Source organism: Myxocyprinus asiaticus, chromosome 6, assembly GCF_019703515.2.
Source record: "Myxocyprinus asiaticus isolate MX2 ecotype Aquarium Trade chromosome 6, UBuf_Myxa_2, whole genome shotgun sequence".
Taxonomy (NCBI): domain Eukaryota; kingdom Metazoa; phylum Chordata; class Actinopteri; order Cypriniformes; family Catostomidae; genus Myxocyprinus; species Myxocyprinus asiaticus.
In genome coordinates, this window is record NC_059349.1 from 13,176,331 (window position 1) to 13,195,051 (window position 18,721).

The 18,721-nt window shown below is 34.8% G+C and overlaps 1 protein-coding gene across 3 annotated transcripts; it reads left to right on the top strand.

Annotated features, from left to right (window-relative positions):
* Window positions 1-1,728: 1,728 nt before the first annotated feature.
* Window positions 1,729-14,280, top strand: LOC127442480 (acyl-CoA-binding domain-containing protein 5-B-like). Of its 3 annotated transcripts, none has more exons than XM_051700546.1 (13): window positions 1,729-1,782; window positions 2,110-2,205; window positions 3,834-3,954; window positions 4,180-4,252; window positions 4,350-4,473; window positions 9,019-9,138; window positions 9,553-9,744; window positions 10,120-10,214; window positions 10,916-11,114; window positions 11,636-11,796; window positions 12,142-12,189; window positions 12,282-12,391; window positions 12,514-14,280. In XM_051700546.1, exons 2-13 carry the CDS (start codon window positions 2,118-2,120, stop codon window positions 12,515-12,517), a joined length of 1,335 nt encoding a protein of 444 aa, XP_051556506.1. In that variant the 5' UTR covers window positions 1,729-1,782; window positions 2,110-2,117; the 3' UTR covers window positions 12,518-14,280. The 3 variants fall into 3 exon arrangements, with proteins under 3 accessions (XP_051556506.1, XP_051556507.1, XP_051556505.1); XM_051700547.1 differs by having other exon boundaries at window positions 10,141-10,214; XM_051700545.1 differs by having other exon boundaries at window positions 12,282-14,280.
* The last annotated feature ends 4,441 nt before the right edge of the window (window positions 14,281-18,721 follow it).

Consider the following 18,721-nt stretch of genomic DNA (forward strand, 5'->3'; position numbering starts at 1 on the left):
AATGGAAGACGAGTGCGCTTTTCTCAGCGGTGAGAAAAACCGTACAGTTCCACAATAGGGGTTAGACTAGTGTGTGTTATGGCACAATAGCACATTTAAAAAAAAGAATGTATTAAGACTCAACAATAACAATTGTTAATATCTCGTAATAACACTAGAAATATTATCAATAATAACATGCCACTGTTTTATTAGGGTGAGGATAAGCCCTGATGTAGGACTTTGATGAAGACTCCTGGGCTTTTCAGTTATAGCAAAACCTTGGAGGTGTGTAATATTATAATGTTAAGTAATATGATAATAATGTAAAGCAAAAATAGTACAGTAATAATATTATAATAAAGTGTGAATATTCTCTGTTATCTGTTTCTTATGCACCAAACTATAATATATATAGATATGATAATATTAGGAGATATAATAATGAAATAATGTTAAAATAATATAATATTTTCATAATAGTATAGCATAGTATAGTCTAGTTTAGTATAGCAAAGCATAGCATATTATAGTATACTATGTATGTATAGTATCTCTGTAATATGTTTCTTATCCACAACACGCTAAAAAATGTAGATCTGATAATATTAGGTAGTATAATATGAAAATCATGTGAAAATAATATAATATTTACATAAGTGTAGTATAGTATAGTAGCATAAAAATTAATTCAGAAAAAAATACAAGAATTTTAGATTTTGCTTTAAAATGAAAAAGCTTTTTTAAAAGGCCTATTTATAGAAAAGTCTGATAGTGAAGTATAGTATATAGTAAAGTAATGTGAATAATTTATGCACCAAAGAGAAAAAAAATTAGATAAGATAATATTAGGTAATTTAATGAAATAAATAATGTGAAAATAATAGAATAATATAATAATAGTATAGTATAGTATAGTAGCATAGTAATTTATAGTAATAACATGATAATAATGTATGAATAATCTCTGTAATATGTTTCTTATGCACCAAACACAAAAAAATTATTTAACAAAACTTTATTTATTGATTTATGTTTTTGCTCAAAATGTAACAGCCTGTTATTATAGTTAAATATAATTAATCATAATTAAAAAACCTTCATGACATTTTTGTAAAGAAATATAACAAAAAGGTCCATGTTCTTAAAAATTAATTCAGAAAAAAAGACAAGGATTTTGGATTTTTGAGAGGTCTATTTATAGAAAAGTCTGAATAGTATAATATAGTAATAATATGATAATAAAGTGTGAATAATCTCTGTATTGTGTTTCTTATGCACCAAAAATATTATTTTTTATGTTAGAATATAATATGTTATTTATGGCTCAGAATGTAAAAACCTTATGAACACTGTTATTTTAGTTACATTTTGGTTAAAAAAAAAACAAAAAAAAACCTTCAAGACCTTTTTGTTAAGAAACATAACAAACAATGTCCATGTTGTGAACAATAATTGACACCCACAAAAATGGATTTTGTTTTAAAATGAAGAAGGTTTTTGAGGGGCCTATTTATAAAAATGTATCCATTTTTTAATTTTTATAAACTATACAATCCATCCAGTTCCAGCAGAATCGTTGCTGGACAACTCCTTGAACACAATCTCAGTGTGAGCAAAAGCCCGAGAGTAAATATGCTTTAACAAGGCATTGTGGATATTGTAGGCAAATGGCACGCTAGATTGCTTTCAAAACAATGTCGTCGATCTTCATATGAAACTACAACACCCAAAACCGCGTCTGTTTCAGTTAATACCTGACGCGTTGAGCAGTATTTTCATCAGATGGACGAAACACAGGTGGTGAGTTGTTCAATACTGTTAATGTCATGTGTTGCTTTTTGTTCCGTTATTCAGTTGCATATATATATATATATATATATATATATATATATATATATATATATCCTACAATTTCCGTCTAATTTAAGTCCGGATTAAGGGAATTATTTTAGATGGTGATTACTCAATATGGCGAGAAAGGTTAATTAAACTGCTGATATTAAACTAATTAAGAAAAGAGGTAAAGCATCACATACGTTTACATCAAACGTATTTGTAAATTATGACCTTTTGAATGTGTTTCTCATCTACCTTTATTTGTGTGTATTACATTTTGTGACATAATAGATCTGTCCATGACACGAAAGGCAATGGATGATCCTAAATCTATTCAGAGGAGATTTGAAGCTGCTGTTAAAGTGATCAGAAGTTTACCTGAGGATGGTAATACCTCCAGCATTACAAGTGTCATCTATCTATCTATCTATCTGTCTGTCTGTCTATTTATCTATCTATTCTTCTCAATAATATCTATCTGTCTGTCTGTCTGTATGTCTGTCTATCTACTGTATCTGTCTGTCTATCTATCTGTCTATCTATCTGTCTGTCTGTCTATCTATCTGTCTGTCTGTCTGTCATCTATCTATCTATCTATCTATCTATCTATCTATCTATCTATCTGTCTATCTATCTGTCTGTCTGTCTGTCATCTATCTATTCTTCTCAATAATATCTATCTGTCTGTCTGTCTGTCTGTCTATCTATCATCTATCTATCTCTCTGTCTGTCTGTCATCTATCTATCTATTCTTCTCAATAATATCTATTTGTCTGTCTGTCTGTCTGTCTATCTGCTGTATCTATCTGTCTATCTATCATCTATCTATCTATCTGTCTATCTATCATCTATCTGTCTGTCTGTCTATCTGCTGTATCTATCTGTCTATCATCTATCTATCTGTCTATCTATCATCTATCTGTCTGTCTGTCTATCTGTCTGTCTATCTATCTACTGTATCTGTCTATCTATCATCTATCTATCTCTCTGTCTGTCTGTCATCTTATCTATCTATTCTTCTCAATAATATCTATTTGTCTGTCTGTCTGTCTATCTGCTGTATCTGTCTATCTATCATCTATCTATCTATCTGTCTATCTATCTGTCTGTCTATCTATCTACTGTATCTGTCTATCATCTATCTATCTCTCTGTCTGTCTGTCTGTCTATCTATCTATCTATCTATCTATCTATTCTTCTCAATAATATCTATCTGTCTGTCTGTCTGTCTGTCTATCTGCTGTATCTATCTATCTATCTGTCTATCTATCATCTATCTATCTGTCTGTCTGTCTATCTATCTACTGTATCTATCTGTCTATCTATCATCTATCTATCTGTCTGTCTGTCTGTCTGTCTGTCATCTATCTATCGGTCTGTCTGTCTGTCATCTATCTATCTGTCTGTCTGTCTGTCATCTATCTATCTATCTACCTACCTATCTGTGTGTGTCTGTCTGTCCGTCTGTCCGTCTGTCTCACTTTCACTATTAAACAGCCGTGAGTTCTACTGTTGATTTTTATGATATGACTTCAAGCGTTTTAGTGATCGCCAATCACGATCATTCAGGCATTTTTCCGACCACATTTCTTCCGTGAAGCTGACGGTTCACCGCTATCCTTCCAGATTTTAATAATGCGTTGGACAGTTCTTAACCCAGTTCCAGTGATTTCAGCAATCTCCTTATTTGTTTTCTTTGCTTGATGCAGGCCAATAATTTGCCCCTTCTGAAACACAGTAACATCTTTTCCACGACCACAGGATACGTCTTCCGACATGGTTGTTTAAGAAATGAGAATTTACACACTGCATCAGTTAGGATTAAAAGAATTGTTGCTAGCTGAAACATATTAATCACTGCAATAATGATTCATTCATAGACTCTGAAGTATCTGATTATTTCAATCCAAACGGCGACTTTTTTTAGCCAGGCAGTGTATATGCAGGTCATATATATTGAACATATTATGTAGGTTCATTAATACACTGTATGATTCTTTCTTAATTCCACACAGGCTCTTATGACATTTCAGATGATATGCTTGTACTGTTCTACAGTTACTACAAACAAGCCACAGCAGGGCCATGTAACACCCTAAAACCCAATTCCTGGGATCCTATCGGTAAAGCTAAATGGTAAATAATATCCACTGGCTCTTCAATGATTTATCAGACATGACTACTGTGAAGAAGAGTATGAGACTACATTTTGATTTAATTTTTCTTTTATTATTCTGTTCAACAGATATGATGATATTTTATTAGTAAATGTTTAAAGAATATAATTGAAATGGCCTTAAGTCACATTAGTAATGGCAGAATGTACTGTATGTGTTAAAGAGTCACACATGTTCTTTGCAGGGAGGCATGGAAAGCCTTAGGAAACATGTCAAAGGATCAAGCCATGATGGAATATGTTCAAGAAATACAGCTGGTAGGTGTTTTTTTAATACAATACAGAGATGAAGGATATTGAGGTTTCAGTAGCAAAGATGTGATTAAATCATTAACATATCAAATGTTTATCATAGATAATAGAGACCCTCCCAGTCACAGACAGGATGGAAGAATTAATGGATGCTCTTGACCCATTTTATGAGATAGTTGATGATGAGGATGAAGATGTGCCCAGAAGACAGACACAGTTATCCACAGGTATTAGTCCTTAAAGGGTTAATTCACCCCAAAAATGTAAATTCTCTCATGATTTACTTACCTTTAAGCCATCCCAGATGTGTATGACTTTCCTTCTTCAGCAGAACCAAAGTGAAGATTTTTATCAGCACATTTTTGCTCTTTTTTGTCCATACAATGCAACCAAACAGGTACCATCAGTCTGCTGGCTATTTGATGATCCAAAAGGCATATTTAGGCAGCATAAAAGTAATCCACATGACTCCAGTCGATAAATTAATGTCTTCTGTAGCAAATCGATAGGTTTGTGAAAAAATAAATAGATAATTAAAACTTAATTAACTTTAAAAAATCTCTTCCTGCCAGCAGTCGATGCATTACACTGCTGTCGCGTGACATGAGCGCAATGGCGGGTTCACGCGAGAAGTCAGAAGTGCACGCTTTGTGTACAACAGAGGAACGAACGTCACGCAAGAGTTAGGTAATTTCAAACAGCAATCCAGCGCTGGCCAGAAGCAACGATTTAAATTTAAAAGCGTTTTAATTATCTATTTATTTGTTTACACAAACCTATCGATTTGCTTCAGAAGACATGAATTGATCGACTGGAATCATGTGGATTATGTTTATGCTGCCTAAATATGCCTTTTGGATCGTCAAATAGCCAGCAGACTGATGGCACCCGTTTACATGCATTGTATGGACAAAAAAAGGAAAAAGGAAAGTCATACACATCTGGGATGGCTTAAAGGTAAGTAAATCATGAGAGAATTTTCATTTTTGGGTGAACTAATCCTTTAAAAAGGTTCATGTATCTTTTTTTTTCAAAACGTCTCTCTGTTTTATTAAGCATTCTGTCCAGCCTGGCACAGCAAAATTGGCTTGACCAATGGCGTGAGTTTTGGTTTGTACTCTCTGACTTTACAATGTTAGAGAGGGGTAGGATTAAAAAAACATGTTTGAAAACAATAATTATTTTTGCAATTCCATTTGGTGATGCTAGTGGCGTAGAAACAATTCCAAAATTCTACTATTCCAGAATAATCATATTGTCTTTATTAAAGGGGTCATGACATTAGGAATCAAATTTCCCTTGATATTTTGACATATAAAAGGGTCATTATACTATAAAAACATACTGTAAGTTTCAGAACTCAAAACTTCCTCCTCACTGCAAAAATAGCATTTGTTGAAACCAAGCTGCTAAAATTACTCATTCTCTACTTCCTCCACATTGTGAGCAGAAGTGGGTAGAGTAGCCAAAAACTGTACTCCAGTAAAAGTACAATTACTTAAAAAAAAAAAAAATTACTCAAGAAGTAAAAGTACTAACATAACTAATTATTTGAGTAAGAGTATGAAAGTATCCAGTTAAAAGAGTACTCAAGTAGTAACTCGTTACTTTCACAAATGACATAATAGACGTTAACTCCCCTATATTCCATTACATAATACACATTGAACATATACTACAGAATTATTTTTATTATTATTAATGGAAATTCTGTCATCATTCACAATCATGTTGTTCCAAACCTGTATGACTTTCTTTATTCCATGCAACACGAAGTCGATATTAGACAGAGTCACTATTTACTTTGTGAATTTTTTTTTTCCTCCATATTTTGAAAGTGAATGTGGACTGAGACTGTCAGTCCCTAACATTCTGTCTAAAATATTTTGTGTTCCACATAATGCAAAGCTTCACACTGGTTTGGAACAACATGAGGGTAGGGAAATGATGACAGAATATAAAATTATGGCTGAGCTATCAGTTTAGAAGGGATAGTTCACCCAAAAATGAAAATTCTCTCATAATTTACTCACCCTCATGCCATCCCAGATGTGTATGACTTTCTTTCTTCTGCTGAACACAAATGAAGATTTTTAGAAGAATATTTTAGCTCTGTAGGCCAAAATTTTGATGCTCCAAAAAGCACATAAAGGCAGCATAAAAGTAATCCATAAGACTCCAGTAGTTAAATCCATATCTTCTGAAGTGATATGATAGATGTGGGTGAGAAACAGATCAATATTTGTCATTTTTTGCTAGACAGCAGCGGCGATATGCAGAGAAGATTGTGAATCACCAAAAACACAAGAAGAAGAATGTGAAGGTGTACACCTATCATATCGCTTCTGAAGATACTGATTTAACCACCTGAGTCTTATGGATTACTTTTATGCTGACTTATGTGATTTTGTTTAGTTTTAAAATGTTGCCACCCATTCACTTGCATTGTATGGACCTACAGAGCTGAGAAATTCTTCTAAAAATCTTCATTTGAGTCCAGCAGATGAAAGAAAGTCATACATATCTGGGATGGCATGAGGGTGAGTAAATAATGGGAATTAAAATTTTTGGGTGAACTATCCCTTTAAGGCCTCTTGTCAGATCTGGATGAATTTGTCAATAAGACGAGAGGTCGCGAGGCACCAACCCCGGTCGCGGAACACTCGCTGTGTCTGAAACTGCCCCCTGTCCACTATACAGTGCACTATTTTGAGTGTCCGACATTTTGTAGGATTGTCTGAATTCAGAGTGAGCCACACGTTCCTTACTTTTGTTCACTCATTCTTACCCACAATGCACTCTAATTTCGAGTGTACATTTGATGTACAATCGACGACGGTTAATTGCCCATAATCCACCGCGGGGAAGACGTACGAGCTGGGAGTTTACTGCTTCCTTCACTCCTGCAATGTTTTATTTCATGCTGAATGTAGTAAATTACTTCCTGACAAATCATTACTTGATTAAAATAACATAATAACATATAGAGAGGCAAAACATACAGATACATTTTAAAATGTACTCTTTATTTAAAAAATTTACTCTTTATCTGATCAAATGTGTTTACTCTTGATTTTAACACACAGTATATATTAAAAATGACCAAAAGAATGAATATTTATTGTATTAATATATTATTTAATAAGAATAACTAGTAAGGCCCAAGTATTTTAAAGTTCATATGTGATGTTGTTTCTGTGACAGCCCCAGAGCTCCAACACTCTGTGTATACGTCAGCGTCCGAATTTACTCACTCATTTCGTTAATTCACTGCTGAGATATAGTGCACTAACTGCCATTCACTATATAGGAAATAATGAACGAGTGAACGATTTCAGACACAGCCACTCTCTTCGCCATACAATCGCCTCGCGCCTGCACATCTCTCAAGCGCACGCCTCGCACCTCGCTGTGCACGCGCAGAAATGCTGTCTGTTCGCGCTCCAGTTGTCAATCACGCGAACAGCAGAGCCAAGGCATTTATTTACACTTAACTTGGATGTTTACATGGATTTATAGTTAATCCGCCTGAAGTAGCTGCGATAGTTTCCAGTACCCAAGCGAGGGCGCGTGGTAAATGTGTAAATACAGCTCATGACATGCGGGACGCGGGACAGAGCGCACTGATATATTGCTGCACTGATTTAAAAATGTACACTTAAAAACTGATGTCATAAGAGCCCAGTTACATTATCACCCTGAAAATGATCATCACATTACACAGAAATGCCCGCGTTAGGATTAGAGCCAAAACTTACCTCAGCGTGCTGCCTTAAGTTGGAGCTGTGATTTTAATCTTGAAATATCTGCTTGTCTTGGTGTTAAATGAAGGCATTGCATGATGAAAAGATTCTTTTTTTTTCACTGTGCGGAGTGAAGAAAGTGTTTCACTTTGAAGAGTTTGATGCTGCAGCAGTGATTGAGTGACAGTCTGTGACAGCAGCTCAGCGCGTGCAGCTGTGTGAACTTCCACTGTCGTAAAAGTCCCATTCAATAATCTCTCAATAAATTACACATTAATTCAAATTAAACCTAGTAATGTAATGACAGTAACGCCACCCAATGTAAAGAAGTAAAAGTAAAAAAAATTCATTCGAAATTTACTTGAGTGAGAGTAAAAAGTATCCACTTTTAAACTTACTCTAAATGTAAATTGTTTTCCAAAAAGTTACTCAAGTAAATGTAACTGGAGTAAATGTAGTGCATTACTACCCACCTCTGACTGTGAGAGATCACCCCACCAAATGGGGTGAAAAAACTGGTCGGCTTCTTCACCATCAAAACAACTTGACTTAATCAAAACAAATACAAACCGTTTTGGTAACTTTACAGCTCCTTTTGGCATTAGACTTTTTAATAACAATAGAGCTATTATTTAGAAGATGTGGTGTTTTCTTTTTAAATTGTACTTTTGAGTAAATTTTGAGTACTTTTAAATGTGTGACATGTAGAGAGAGCAGATCAGTCAAGAACAGAGAGACAATCAGAACAGTGGGCATTTACTGTCAAGTCTTAAAGGAGAAGCAGGACTAAAACCGAGTGTTTCTGACAGAGGGTCAGAATGAGGGTGGAAAATGATCATGTTTTAATGACTGATTTTTGTGCAAAAAACTTTACTAATATTATAAGTGAACATCAAGGAACATGAATAATGAAAAAAGGCATTTCATGACCCCTTTCAGAAACTTAGACTTTTCCTTAATCATAAAATGTGTCCTTGTCTGAGCTTTTAATGAAAAATGTTATACGTATTATGATGAATGATTAAACAGGTAGGACTAGGGGTAAAGAAGATGACAATTATGGTGATGCTGAGGAAGACAGCAAGGACGAAAGTGAAAGTTCTGATGAGAATATTGAAGATGACATAGAGATGGAAGAGAAAAGCAAAGGTACAAAAACAACAACGATGTTCTGTTGTTCTATTCTATTCTTATATATTCTGTTCTATTATTCTGTTCTGTCATATTCTATTCTATTCTTTAATATTCTGTCCTGTCACATTCTGTTCTTTTGTTCTGTTCCATTCTATTTTGTTCTGTTGTTCTATTCTATTCTATCAAATTATGTTCTGTCTTGTCATGTTCTGTTCTATTTTTCTATTCCATTCTATTTTATTCCATTCTATTCTATAACATATTATTCTGTTATTCTATTCTGTTCTATTCTATCCTACTCTGTTATGTTCTGTTCTGTTTTTATCCTCTTCTGTAATTCTGTTCTATTCTTTTCTTTTCATGTTCTGTTTTATTCTGTCATATTCTGTTCTGTTCTTCTGTTCTGTCATATTCAATTCTATTCTGTAGACTTGATCACTCTGGCAGGAGGGAGAAGAGGTTCACGTGTGTTTAATGGAAGTGAGGATAACAGCACGTCTTCCTTGACCAATGACACTCACAGCTCTTTGAACTCTGAGGATGACGAGGAGGAACTGGTATACAGCAGAGAGCCAAGCATAGAGCCTCCAGAGTTCTGCCCATCCAACAACTACCCCAGTGGTACTGTATTCCTAAATTACATCTCTGACTTAGGTTTACATTTCAGTCTTCTGTGTGTAAGATCAGTCAAGATAAGATGAAAGCTGATCCTGACTTAAAGCTCAGATATGGTTTATGACAGAGGCGTTCTAAACTTGGTTTCAAAGATGGACTTCATGGCAAAATCATTTCTTTTTATGACCATTTTAACTGAGTTAAAGGTTGCATATTTTTTAGTCACACTACAGTACTAGTAGTTTTGACTGAAATTGGATATCACTTTTGGTTTTGCGTTCAGATTCAGGTTTTGAAACCAGAGGACAGATAAAGTGATCAAAGTGTCTTTTATAAACTGGATATATGAAAAATTTGTTTGATGACATCATACTCATACAGATGACAACATTCTCACAAAAGGCAAACATCACATAGATGGCTTGGATGATGAGATGTACAGTGATTCGATGGAACAGACTGCAACACAAGAGAAGGTACAGTCTCTATTGGTTTCTCAGTACTTTTTACAGACCCCATGAAATTGCCTGACGAGCTTTCTTTCTTTTACTTTTTTTGACAGTTTTCTTTCCTGTGTTGTCATTCTACAGCATTTTTATTGGGATATGCCCATGAGTGCAAGATGAGCCATCAATATTTTTTTGTCAGTTTTCTCAGAAGAGATAGACTGTACATTTTAAATTGGCTGAAAGTTTATTACGTCTACTTTTAGGAAAACACTTTTATAGAGATGGCCTCAAAGCTAACAGGCATGGACTAATAGCCAAAACACAATCTTCAGTTTTGATTTCATAGGGTCTTTAATGCTTTCATAGGCTTGCATTTAAAGAGATACATTTCAATGCTCAAAGAACCTATAGTTATTGACCTAAAGTTTTAAAAATATTCAGACAAACACTTGAATGTGGTTTATAAGTTGGGTTGAAACCATTTTGCTTTAAGGTCATTCAAGACTGATGCATCTTACGTCACCAGAACTTTGGAAGTGTTGAATCTTGGCAAAACACAAAGTATTACATGAAATCCTTGGCACAGGCACTGACTATCTATAGTTGGCAAGTGCACACTTATGACATTTCCCAGAGAGAAAAAAAAGAGAGTTGTAAAGGAAGAAATGTATTTGTTTGTCATGTCATGTCAGAGCATTAAAAATGAGTGTATGTAATGCTCTCACCAGGGTTCAGAAGTTCCCAGGGTGCATTTGGCAGACATGAGTGCGGTTGGAGCCAAGATGCAGGAGCAACAAGGGAGAAACAGAAAGCCACAGTGTGGGAGTCAGGATGGAAAACCACAGGGAGTTACACCCCCATTCCCCCACCCACCGGCATTTGGAACAGTCCAATATGACCGAATCTCACCATGCAGAAGAAGACGAGGTGGGGCTTGAGTCAGTGTTTGAATAATGATGTCAACAAGCAATAATGTGATGACCTATTTTCTACCAGCATTTGTATAAACTTGCTTTTGCTAGAAAATCATTTCTTTTAGAAGCAGTTAGTGGTGCTAAGGCAACATCAAACCGGTAACCCCAACCCTCTGCATGTATGGTTTGTTGAGGAGATGTGTACTATTACTTTTCAAAGCAGTCTGACTTGCCATCTTCACCTGGTGGATGACAAAATGGGTGAATAAAATCCCATATACTTACATTGAAGAAGGGACTCAAGACTTATCCAGGGCTCAGAGTATCATAGAGATTTAGCCTTTAATGAAATACCCTAGCAAACAACTAGCAACGTGCCTTTTTTGTGTTGACTTATATTACAATGAGGGCAGTAGAGATAACTCTTGTAATGCCATAAATTGGGAAACATAAATTGATGATTTTCACTTTATGTCCTCTGAGGCTGTCAGTTATTGAGAACTAACTCAAGAACTGAATATGATATTTTATCAGAGCACAGTTGCCAAGGAGATGGCAAACACTGGGTGACGGAAGGAATCAAGGACAAAAAGGCATTGAAAACCCAGATCGCCATGACCTTGTTACAGTTACAGGACAATATGCAGGATGTGCTGCAAAGACTGGCCGCACTGGAAGTTCTGAAAGCATCACAAGTAAGGCACATAGCACTGTAATTCAGGCCACATCTTCATATTCAATCTTTCTGCATGGGCCTAAAAATAAAGTGGTATTATGATGCTTAACAATTTATAGTGTAAATGAGTCCATGAATACACATCTGGGATGGCATTAGGGTGAGTAAATGATGAGAGAATTTTCATTTTTGGGTGAACTATCCCTTTAAGACCCTAAGTGGATCTTAGGACAGTTATAAGCTGGATATGCTGGATATGCTTTTGTTTTGATCAGAGGTCCTATATCATATATAACACCATGGAAGTCATCTTATCTGGACATCTGCCATTAATTTAATCTTTTATTTATTTGTTTTGTTTCAGGCTGAAATCATTCCTCTAGAGACTTGGCACTCAAAATCATCAAAAAAGGTGTGCTTATGTGAAGTTCAAAATTATGGACTGCTATGGACTTTTTATTAAAAGCAAGTAGTAAATACATGTATATATTTTCTGTTCTTTAGAGGTTACCCTGGTGGCCATTAGACATGTCCCCATGCTCTGTGGCACTGGCTGTTATGTGGCCTTTTGCTGTGCACTGGCTTGTGCAGGTTTACTTACAGAAGAGGAAGAGGTAAGCATTTGTGCTTAATTATGAACTATATACAGTGAAAGTACTTGCTTTTTTGTAGGTGATACTTCAGCTAATATAGTTAATGTTGAGTACAACACTGTACATCTTTGTTTTGCTTTTAGATGATGATAGTAAAATCCAGTCAATTGAATCAAGTGGAGATTCAGGTATCATCTGAATGACTCCTAAGGATTTTCAAATGGTTGTATTGAGATTTAAAGCCTCAGGGCTTCAATAAATATGATTAATCTCAATATATATGATATTCACACATTTTTTTCTGTGGTGGATCATGTTTTTTTCCATGATTTACATTGAGTACAGGTAGTTTACAGTCATTTGAATGTAATTCAGCCTACACAACAACGTGCACTTTTCACATTTATTCCTACATTTTGAATACAGGACAATTGCGCAGTTAAAAATAAAGTCTTTTGACTGTTAAAACCTGGGTGGGACTTGGATCAAGGAACCCCAACTGTTACAGCTTTACAAATGGAAAACACAATTGTGTTTTCAAACATGTGCTTTTCTAAAATAACAACTGTACCAAAGAAAAATGCAACTTGAAATCTGAAATATATATGTGGGCCATTGTATGTGTGTTGTAAGTAGAACTAGTCGTATCAATTTTTATAAGAAACAGTAATATTTAAACATAGTATTTATGTTATGCTGCGTTCCATTCAACTCGGAAAGTCTGAGTTTCCAACTTCCTATTAGGAAAAGTCCAATGGAACGACACTTGAAGTCGGAATTCCAACTCAGAAAGTCGTGTGGAAATGTTAAACTCTGACTTCTCTGAGATGCAGGTGCATGACGTCACACAATCATGTCGGCACCCAGGAAGATGTACAAAATAAGTGATAAACATTCACTTTTATTAAATAATATCGATAAATGAGTCCAAGTTCCTACATTACATGATATTAAAGCCTGTTTAACAAACACTAGCAGAGTAGCAGGTGTTCAAAACATGATAAATGATACTATCTTTTGATAATCGTACACCTGTTGCACAAATGCTAGCGTTGCTGGATGTTTATGAATTGGGTTGCTTGGAGACATCTCTGGTGACAGTCAAACACCTGCTAACGGGAGCGTTACAGTTTTGTTTCCTTAAACGTCATCTTCCGAGCATCTGGCAATGAAATGCATTTAGTTGGAGATCGGGGATATCAAGTGGAATATCCCACATCCGATTTGAATGAAACACAGCATTGATGTTATAGTCCATGTTCATTCAACTGTATGGTCAAGCAGGTAGTGCTTTTGTAAGGTGAATAAAGAATTGTTATGGATCATTTTTGTATGTTGTTGTAGCCTATTTAATGTGTTTTACAGACATGCACTACTAGAGATTCCTCGTCAAAGTGGTTCATTCAGTGTGGGCTCATTGAAATACTCTGGCGTTTTTTTTAACAGAGTTCAATTACAGACAAGTACAATGCAAAAAGTACAAGGCAAATATAAGGCATTATGGTACAGTTCAGAGTATGTGAAACATAATAACAACAACTACTAAAACATAAAATGAACATATATGTAAAAAAAATAAAAAAATAAAATACTGGGATACAAAGTGCTATATAATATATTAGAGCAGTTACATGAATTTGAAAAGCTTTAACATTTGTGTTTTTATAAGCTTTTTGTTTTGTGATCTCATGTTTGAAAGGGTTAAGTATATTGTGAGATCAGTATTACAAAAGGTAATATATGAGGGTTTCTTTTGAGTTATTTTTGTCTTATGAATATAAAAACTTTGCCAAAATGTAATTTTGTTTTTCAGAAAAACATGGGTTTTGAAAACAAAGTAAAATGTCATAAGGTTCTAAATTAAGAGTTTTGTTTAATGTTTTTGTCATGTCTATTTTAAAGTCAGTCCAAAAAGGGCAATAAAAAAATAAATGTTCAATATCTTCAAATGATGTGTTACATTTATCACAAACAGTATGAATATATCTACTAATGGCTGCATTTACAGGATAACATCTATGAATAATTTTGTAAATTATTTATTTTACTTTATTAGAAATAACATATTTATATGGTAATGTCCAAATGCTGCGCCAAGATATACAATGAGGTTTAAGCCATTTTGATTTACATGGAGGAGGATCCGACATTAAAGGAATTTCTTATAAAATTGTTATTAAAACGTTTATCAAAATAGGAGAGACCATTTACAAAAAGTTGAGGATTTTGTAAGGTTGTATTATTAATATCTACATTTGAGAATTTGGTTAAGGTTATTATGCCATTGGGGATAGCCCTTTTTGTTAAATTCTTTTTCATTTACACAAAAAAAATAAAAAAAATAAAATAAAAAATAACATATTTTGAAATAAAATTAGGGTATGTGTTTAAGTGCCCATTCTTGTCAATAAGCTGGTTTATAATTTATATGTTGTGCCGAGCCCAATGCTTCATGTACAATGACTTCTTATTATGAATGATATTACCAATGTTCCATATAAAACACCTGTTAGGAGTAAAATTGTGTTTGTACAAAAGTGACCAGAACAGTAATGCTTGTTTGTGATAATTGGCCAAAGCAATAGGAAGTTTACCAGTTATATAAGGACACTGCAACAAAAAAATGTAATCCCAAGTTTTTCAATGATATTGAATATACTTGTTTGATTTGTTTAAAAAGTTGTAGGCAGAATTAATTTTTAAAATTTGATTGAAAATAGTCAAATTAAGAACATTTAACCCACCATCAGATATTTTATTAACAAGGACGCTATATATCCTTTGGGGCACTAAGTGAAGAGAAAAGATATGCTGCTCTCGAGAGACCTTCTGCCTTACTCAATAGAAATCTCCCTTGAATAGAAAGATCTCTAGTTAACGATGAGTTATATTTCTTTTGCATTTTTTCAATAACAGGCCTAAAATTAGAGTTGGCCATTACATCAGTGTTTTTAAAGATTTTAATTCCCAAATAGGTTACCATACTTTTAACAGGAATATTACAAACAGTGGATAGGTTGTTGTTTTTAAGTTGTAGGATCTCACATTTAGACAAATTTAAATTCAATCCGGAGAATGTTGAGAAGGTATTAATGATATTCAAAGCCAAAGGTACCTCAGTACTATCACCAAGTAAATGTGTCGTGTCATCAGCAAGTTGCGATATTTTAATTTGTCTTTCATGAATTTCAGGGGTGTTGGTTTACCCCCACCCCAAAAAAAAGGAATGCAGAAATTGGACAGCCTTGTCGGATGCCTCCGTTTATTTCAAATCTGGGAGATGTTCCATTAGCAAGTTTAATAGAGCTATTACTATAGTACATTGTTTTTACACTTTTGATTAAAGAGCAAAGAGTTTTAAGGAATCAAATATAAACTTATGGCTAACTATATCAGAAGCTTTTCTAAAATCTAGAAAAAGTATTAAAGGGTCTCCATTTAGTAAATTGCTATATTGTACTAAATCAATAACGAATATAAGAGGAAATATGGCGTCCTTTCATGAATCCACATTGAGTTACATCAATTATCTCATTTAAAGCATTTTTCATTCGTTTTGCAAAAACTGCTGCATTATTTATAATCATTATTTAGTAATGAGATAAAGGACAATAACAATGTCGCAGAGCCCGTCAGTGATTTACTGTCGTAACACGCTAATCGACCATTACCAAAGTCTGTTACAGCAAGTCAGTCCAGTGTCGGCTATCTTTGGAACGCTCTCGGGAGGCTATTTCCAGTCATGCCAGTGCAGCTTCTATATACTTGAATTGAATAGGGGAAAGGCCGACATCTCATAACCGGTTGGTCAAGATTACAATCAAAGAACATTCCAAATCAGCAGTAAAATCTGACAATACTGGTATTATAAATTATGCTTCTTACCTCAGATTATGGAAGAAAAAAAGAAAAAAAAAAAAGAAAATTTCCCGGCTTGTATAGTTAATGCACACGCGCATTCTCAATATGATTGACAGGCGATGTCTGTATCTAAAAGGTGATTGGCTCTTTTAACTGTAAGGTGGGACTTCCTTTCTATTTCCGTTGACCGTTCCAATTTTTCCCCATTTATTTGAATAGAAGTGGCTCGTCTCTGCTAAATAATACCTGCCGTTACGCTCTCTACTAAAAACGCGAACTCCGTGGAGGTTGTTATCTCTACCTTAATCTCTTAAGCTATAGCAAAAAAAAAAAAAAAAAAAAAAGTTCATGGGAAGTTTTGAAGGAGTCCACAATAGGCAGTGATCACTATCCTATATGCTGCACAATTGGAATAGGGGGTACAAATAGCAGAAGATCAGATACTTAGATGGAAATTAAGGGATGTAGAGTGGAAGAAGTTCAAAATAGAATGAAGTAACAGATTAGTTAAATTAAGTGGATTAGGTGCTGAAGTAGAAGAGTATAACTCAAGAATATGTACTATTATACATAATGCAGCAACAGAGATAACTGGGAAGGTATCTGTCAAAGAAACAGAAAGCAGTCCCATGGTGGAATAATGAATGTGGAGAAGCAATTAAAGCTAGAAATAATGCATTTAGGAAAGTTAAATCATCATATGCTTTTTATGATCTTGTTAATTATAAAAAAGCCCAAGCAACAGTCAGAAGAACTATTAGAGCTGCAAAGCGGAAATATTGGAAGGAGTTTTGTAATTCTATTGGTTGGGAAACACAGATATCTGACATCTGGGATATAAGGAAAATGGGAGGAATCAGGAAAAACTATACTATGCCTGTACTTAAAAACGGTGAAGGAATTGCTGAAATGTTAGCTAAAGTGTTTATTAAGGTACATAGTAATAGTAATTTGACAGAAGAAGCTAAGAAATCAAGAGAGACAGTAAGAAGAGAAAATCCGGATGTGTTAGAGAAGTGTAATATGAATGAAAGCTCTATGGATGTTCCATTCTCATTATTTGAACTTAAAAGAGCTATTACTGGAGCAATGAAAACATCCCCAGGGGATGATGAGATTTGTTACAGCACGATTGAACACCCGTCTGATGAGGCATGTAAAGTTATACTGGAATTGTACAACAAAGTGTGGATAACAGGCATACATCCCTCTAGCTGGAAACATTCATTTGTCATTCCTATTAAAAAACCTGGTAAAGACCATTCTGAAGGCACTAGCTATAGACCAATAGCACTAACTTCAAATATGTGTAAGCTTATGGAAAGAATGATAACTGACAGACTAATGCATTTTATTGAAAGCAGAAACCTTTTTTTTACTCCATATCAAAGTGGTTTTCGGCAAGGTCGAACCACAATGGACTCGGTGCTTTGCCTGGAATCAGATGTAAGAAAGGCTCAAGTATGTGAAGAATCTGTTGTAGCTGTATTTTTTGATGTGGAGAAAGCTTATGACATGTTATGGAAAGGGGGGCTGATTAAATTAAATTCACTGGGTATTGATGGTGGAGTATATAATTGGGTGATGGATTTTTTGTGTAACCGAACAATACAGGTCAGGGTGGGAACATCGTATTCTAACAGCTATCCAATTGAAAATGGAACACTCCAAGGAAGTGTATGGAACATCCCTCTTTTATTTAACTTAATGATCAATGATATCTTTAAGCAGGTTGAACTGAGTATGGGACGATCGCTTTATGCTGATGATGGGGCAGTGTGGAAGAGAGGACGGAATATCTTGTACACTGCAAAAAAGGTCCAGTTAGCGATACACCAGATTAAGGAGTGGGCAGTGAAATGGGGATTGCGCCTGTCAACAGTTAAAACCCAAATAGTGTGTTTTTCAAAAAAGAAAAATACAGCAGTGAAACTCACCTTATATGGTCATCCACTTGAGCAGGTAGATGTGGTGAAATTTTTTGGGAGTGTGGCTAGACAAACAGTTGACCTTTACTGTACATATTGGAAAACTTATTACAAAGTGTAAAAGAGTACTAAATGTCATGAGATGCCTGGTAGGATGTGAGTGGGGAGCAAGCCGCAATTCACTCAAGAACATTTATTGTGCGCTTATAAGATCAGCAGTTGATTATGGTTGCAAGTGGAGATGGGTGAAATGCCAATGACAGTGAGGCATCAACAACTATCAATGGCTTATTGGGTATCATTAAAAGGACACAGTGATGTGCATCCCACAAAATCTGTGTTTGTTGAGTGCTGGGAACACACACAAGGCAGCACCAAGAGCTTAGGATGGAAAGGAAATAGAACCACCCAATCAATGGGTCTTGATCAAAGAAAATATTGTCAAAGTGTGCCATTACCTGTAGTTCCACCATAGTTATTTCCTATGCCCTGCATTGATACACATCTACAAGAACAAATCAAAGAAAATAAGGACTTGACAGAGGATTGTATAGTTAATCAA

Excerpts from the sequence above, each read along its gene's own strand:
- LOC127442480 (XM_051700545.1), top strand. The coding sequence starts at position 2,118 with ATGACACGAAAGGCAATGGATGATCCTAAATCTATTCAGAGGAGATTT. Across the intron at positions 9,139-9,552 it reads GATGGAAGAGAAAAGCAAAG|ACTTGATCACTCTGGCAGGA; the intron begins GTACAAAAACAA and ends TCTATTCTGTAG. Across the intron at positions 9,745-10,119 it reads ATCCAACAACTACCCCAGTG|ATGACAACATTCTCACAAAA; the intron begins GTACTGTATTCC and ends ATACTCATACAG.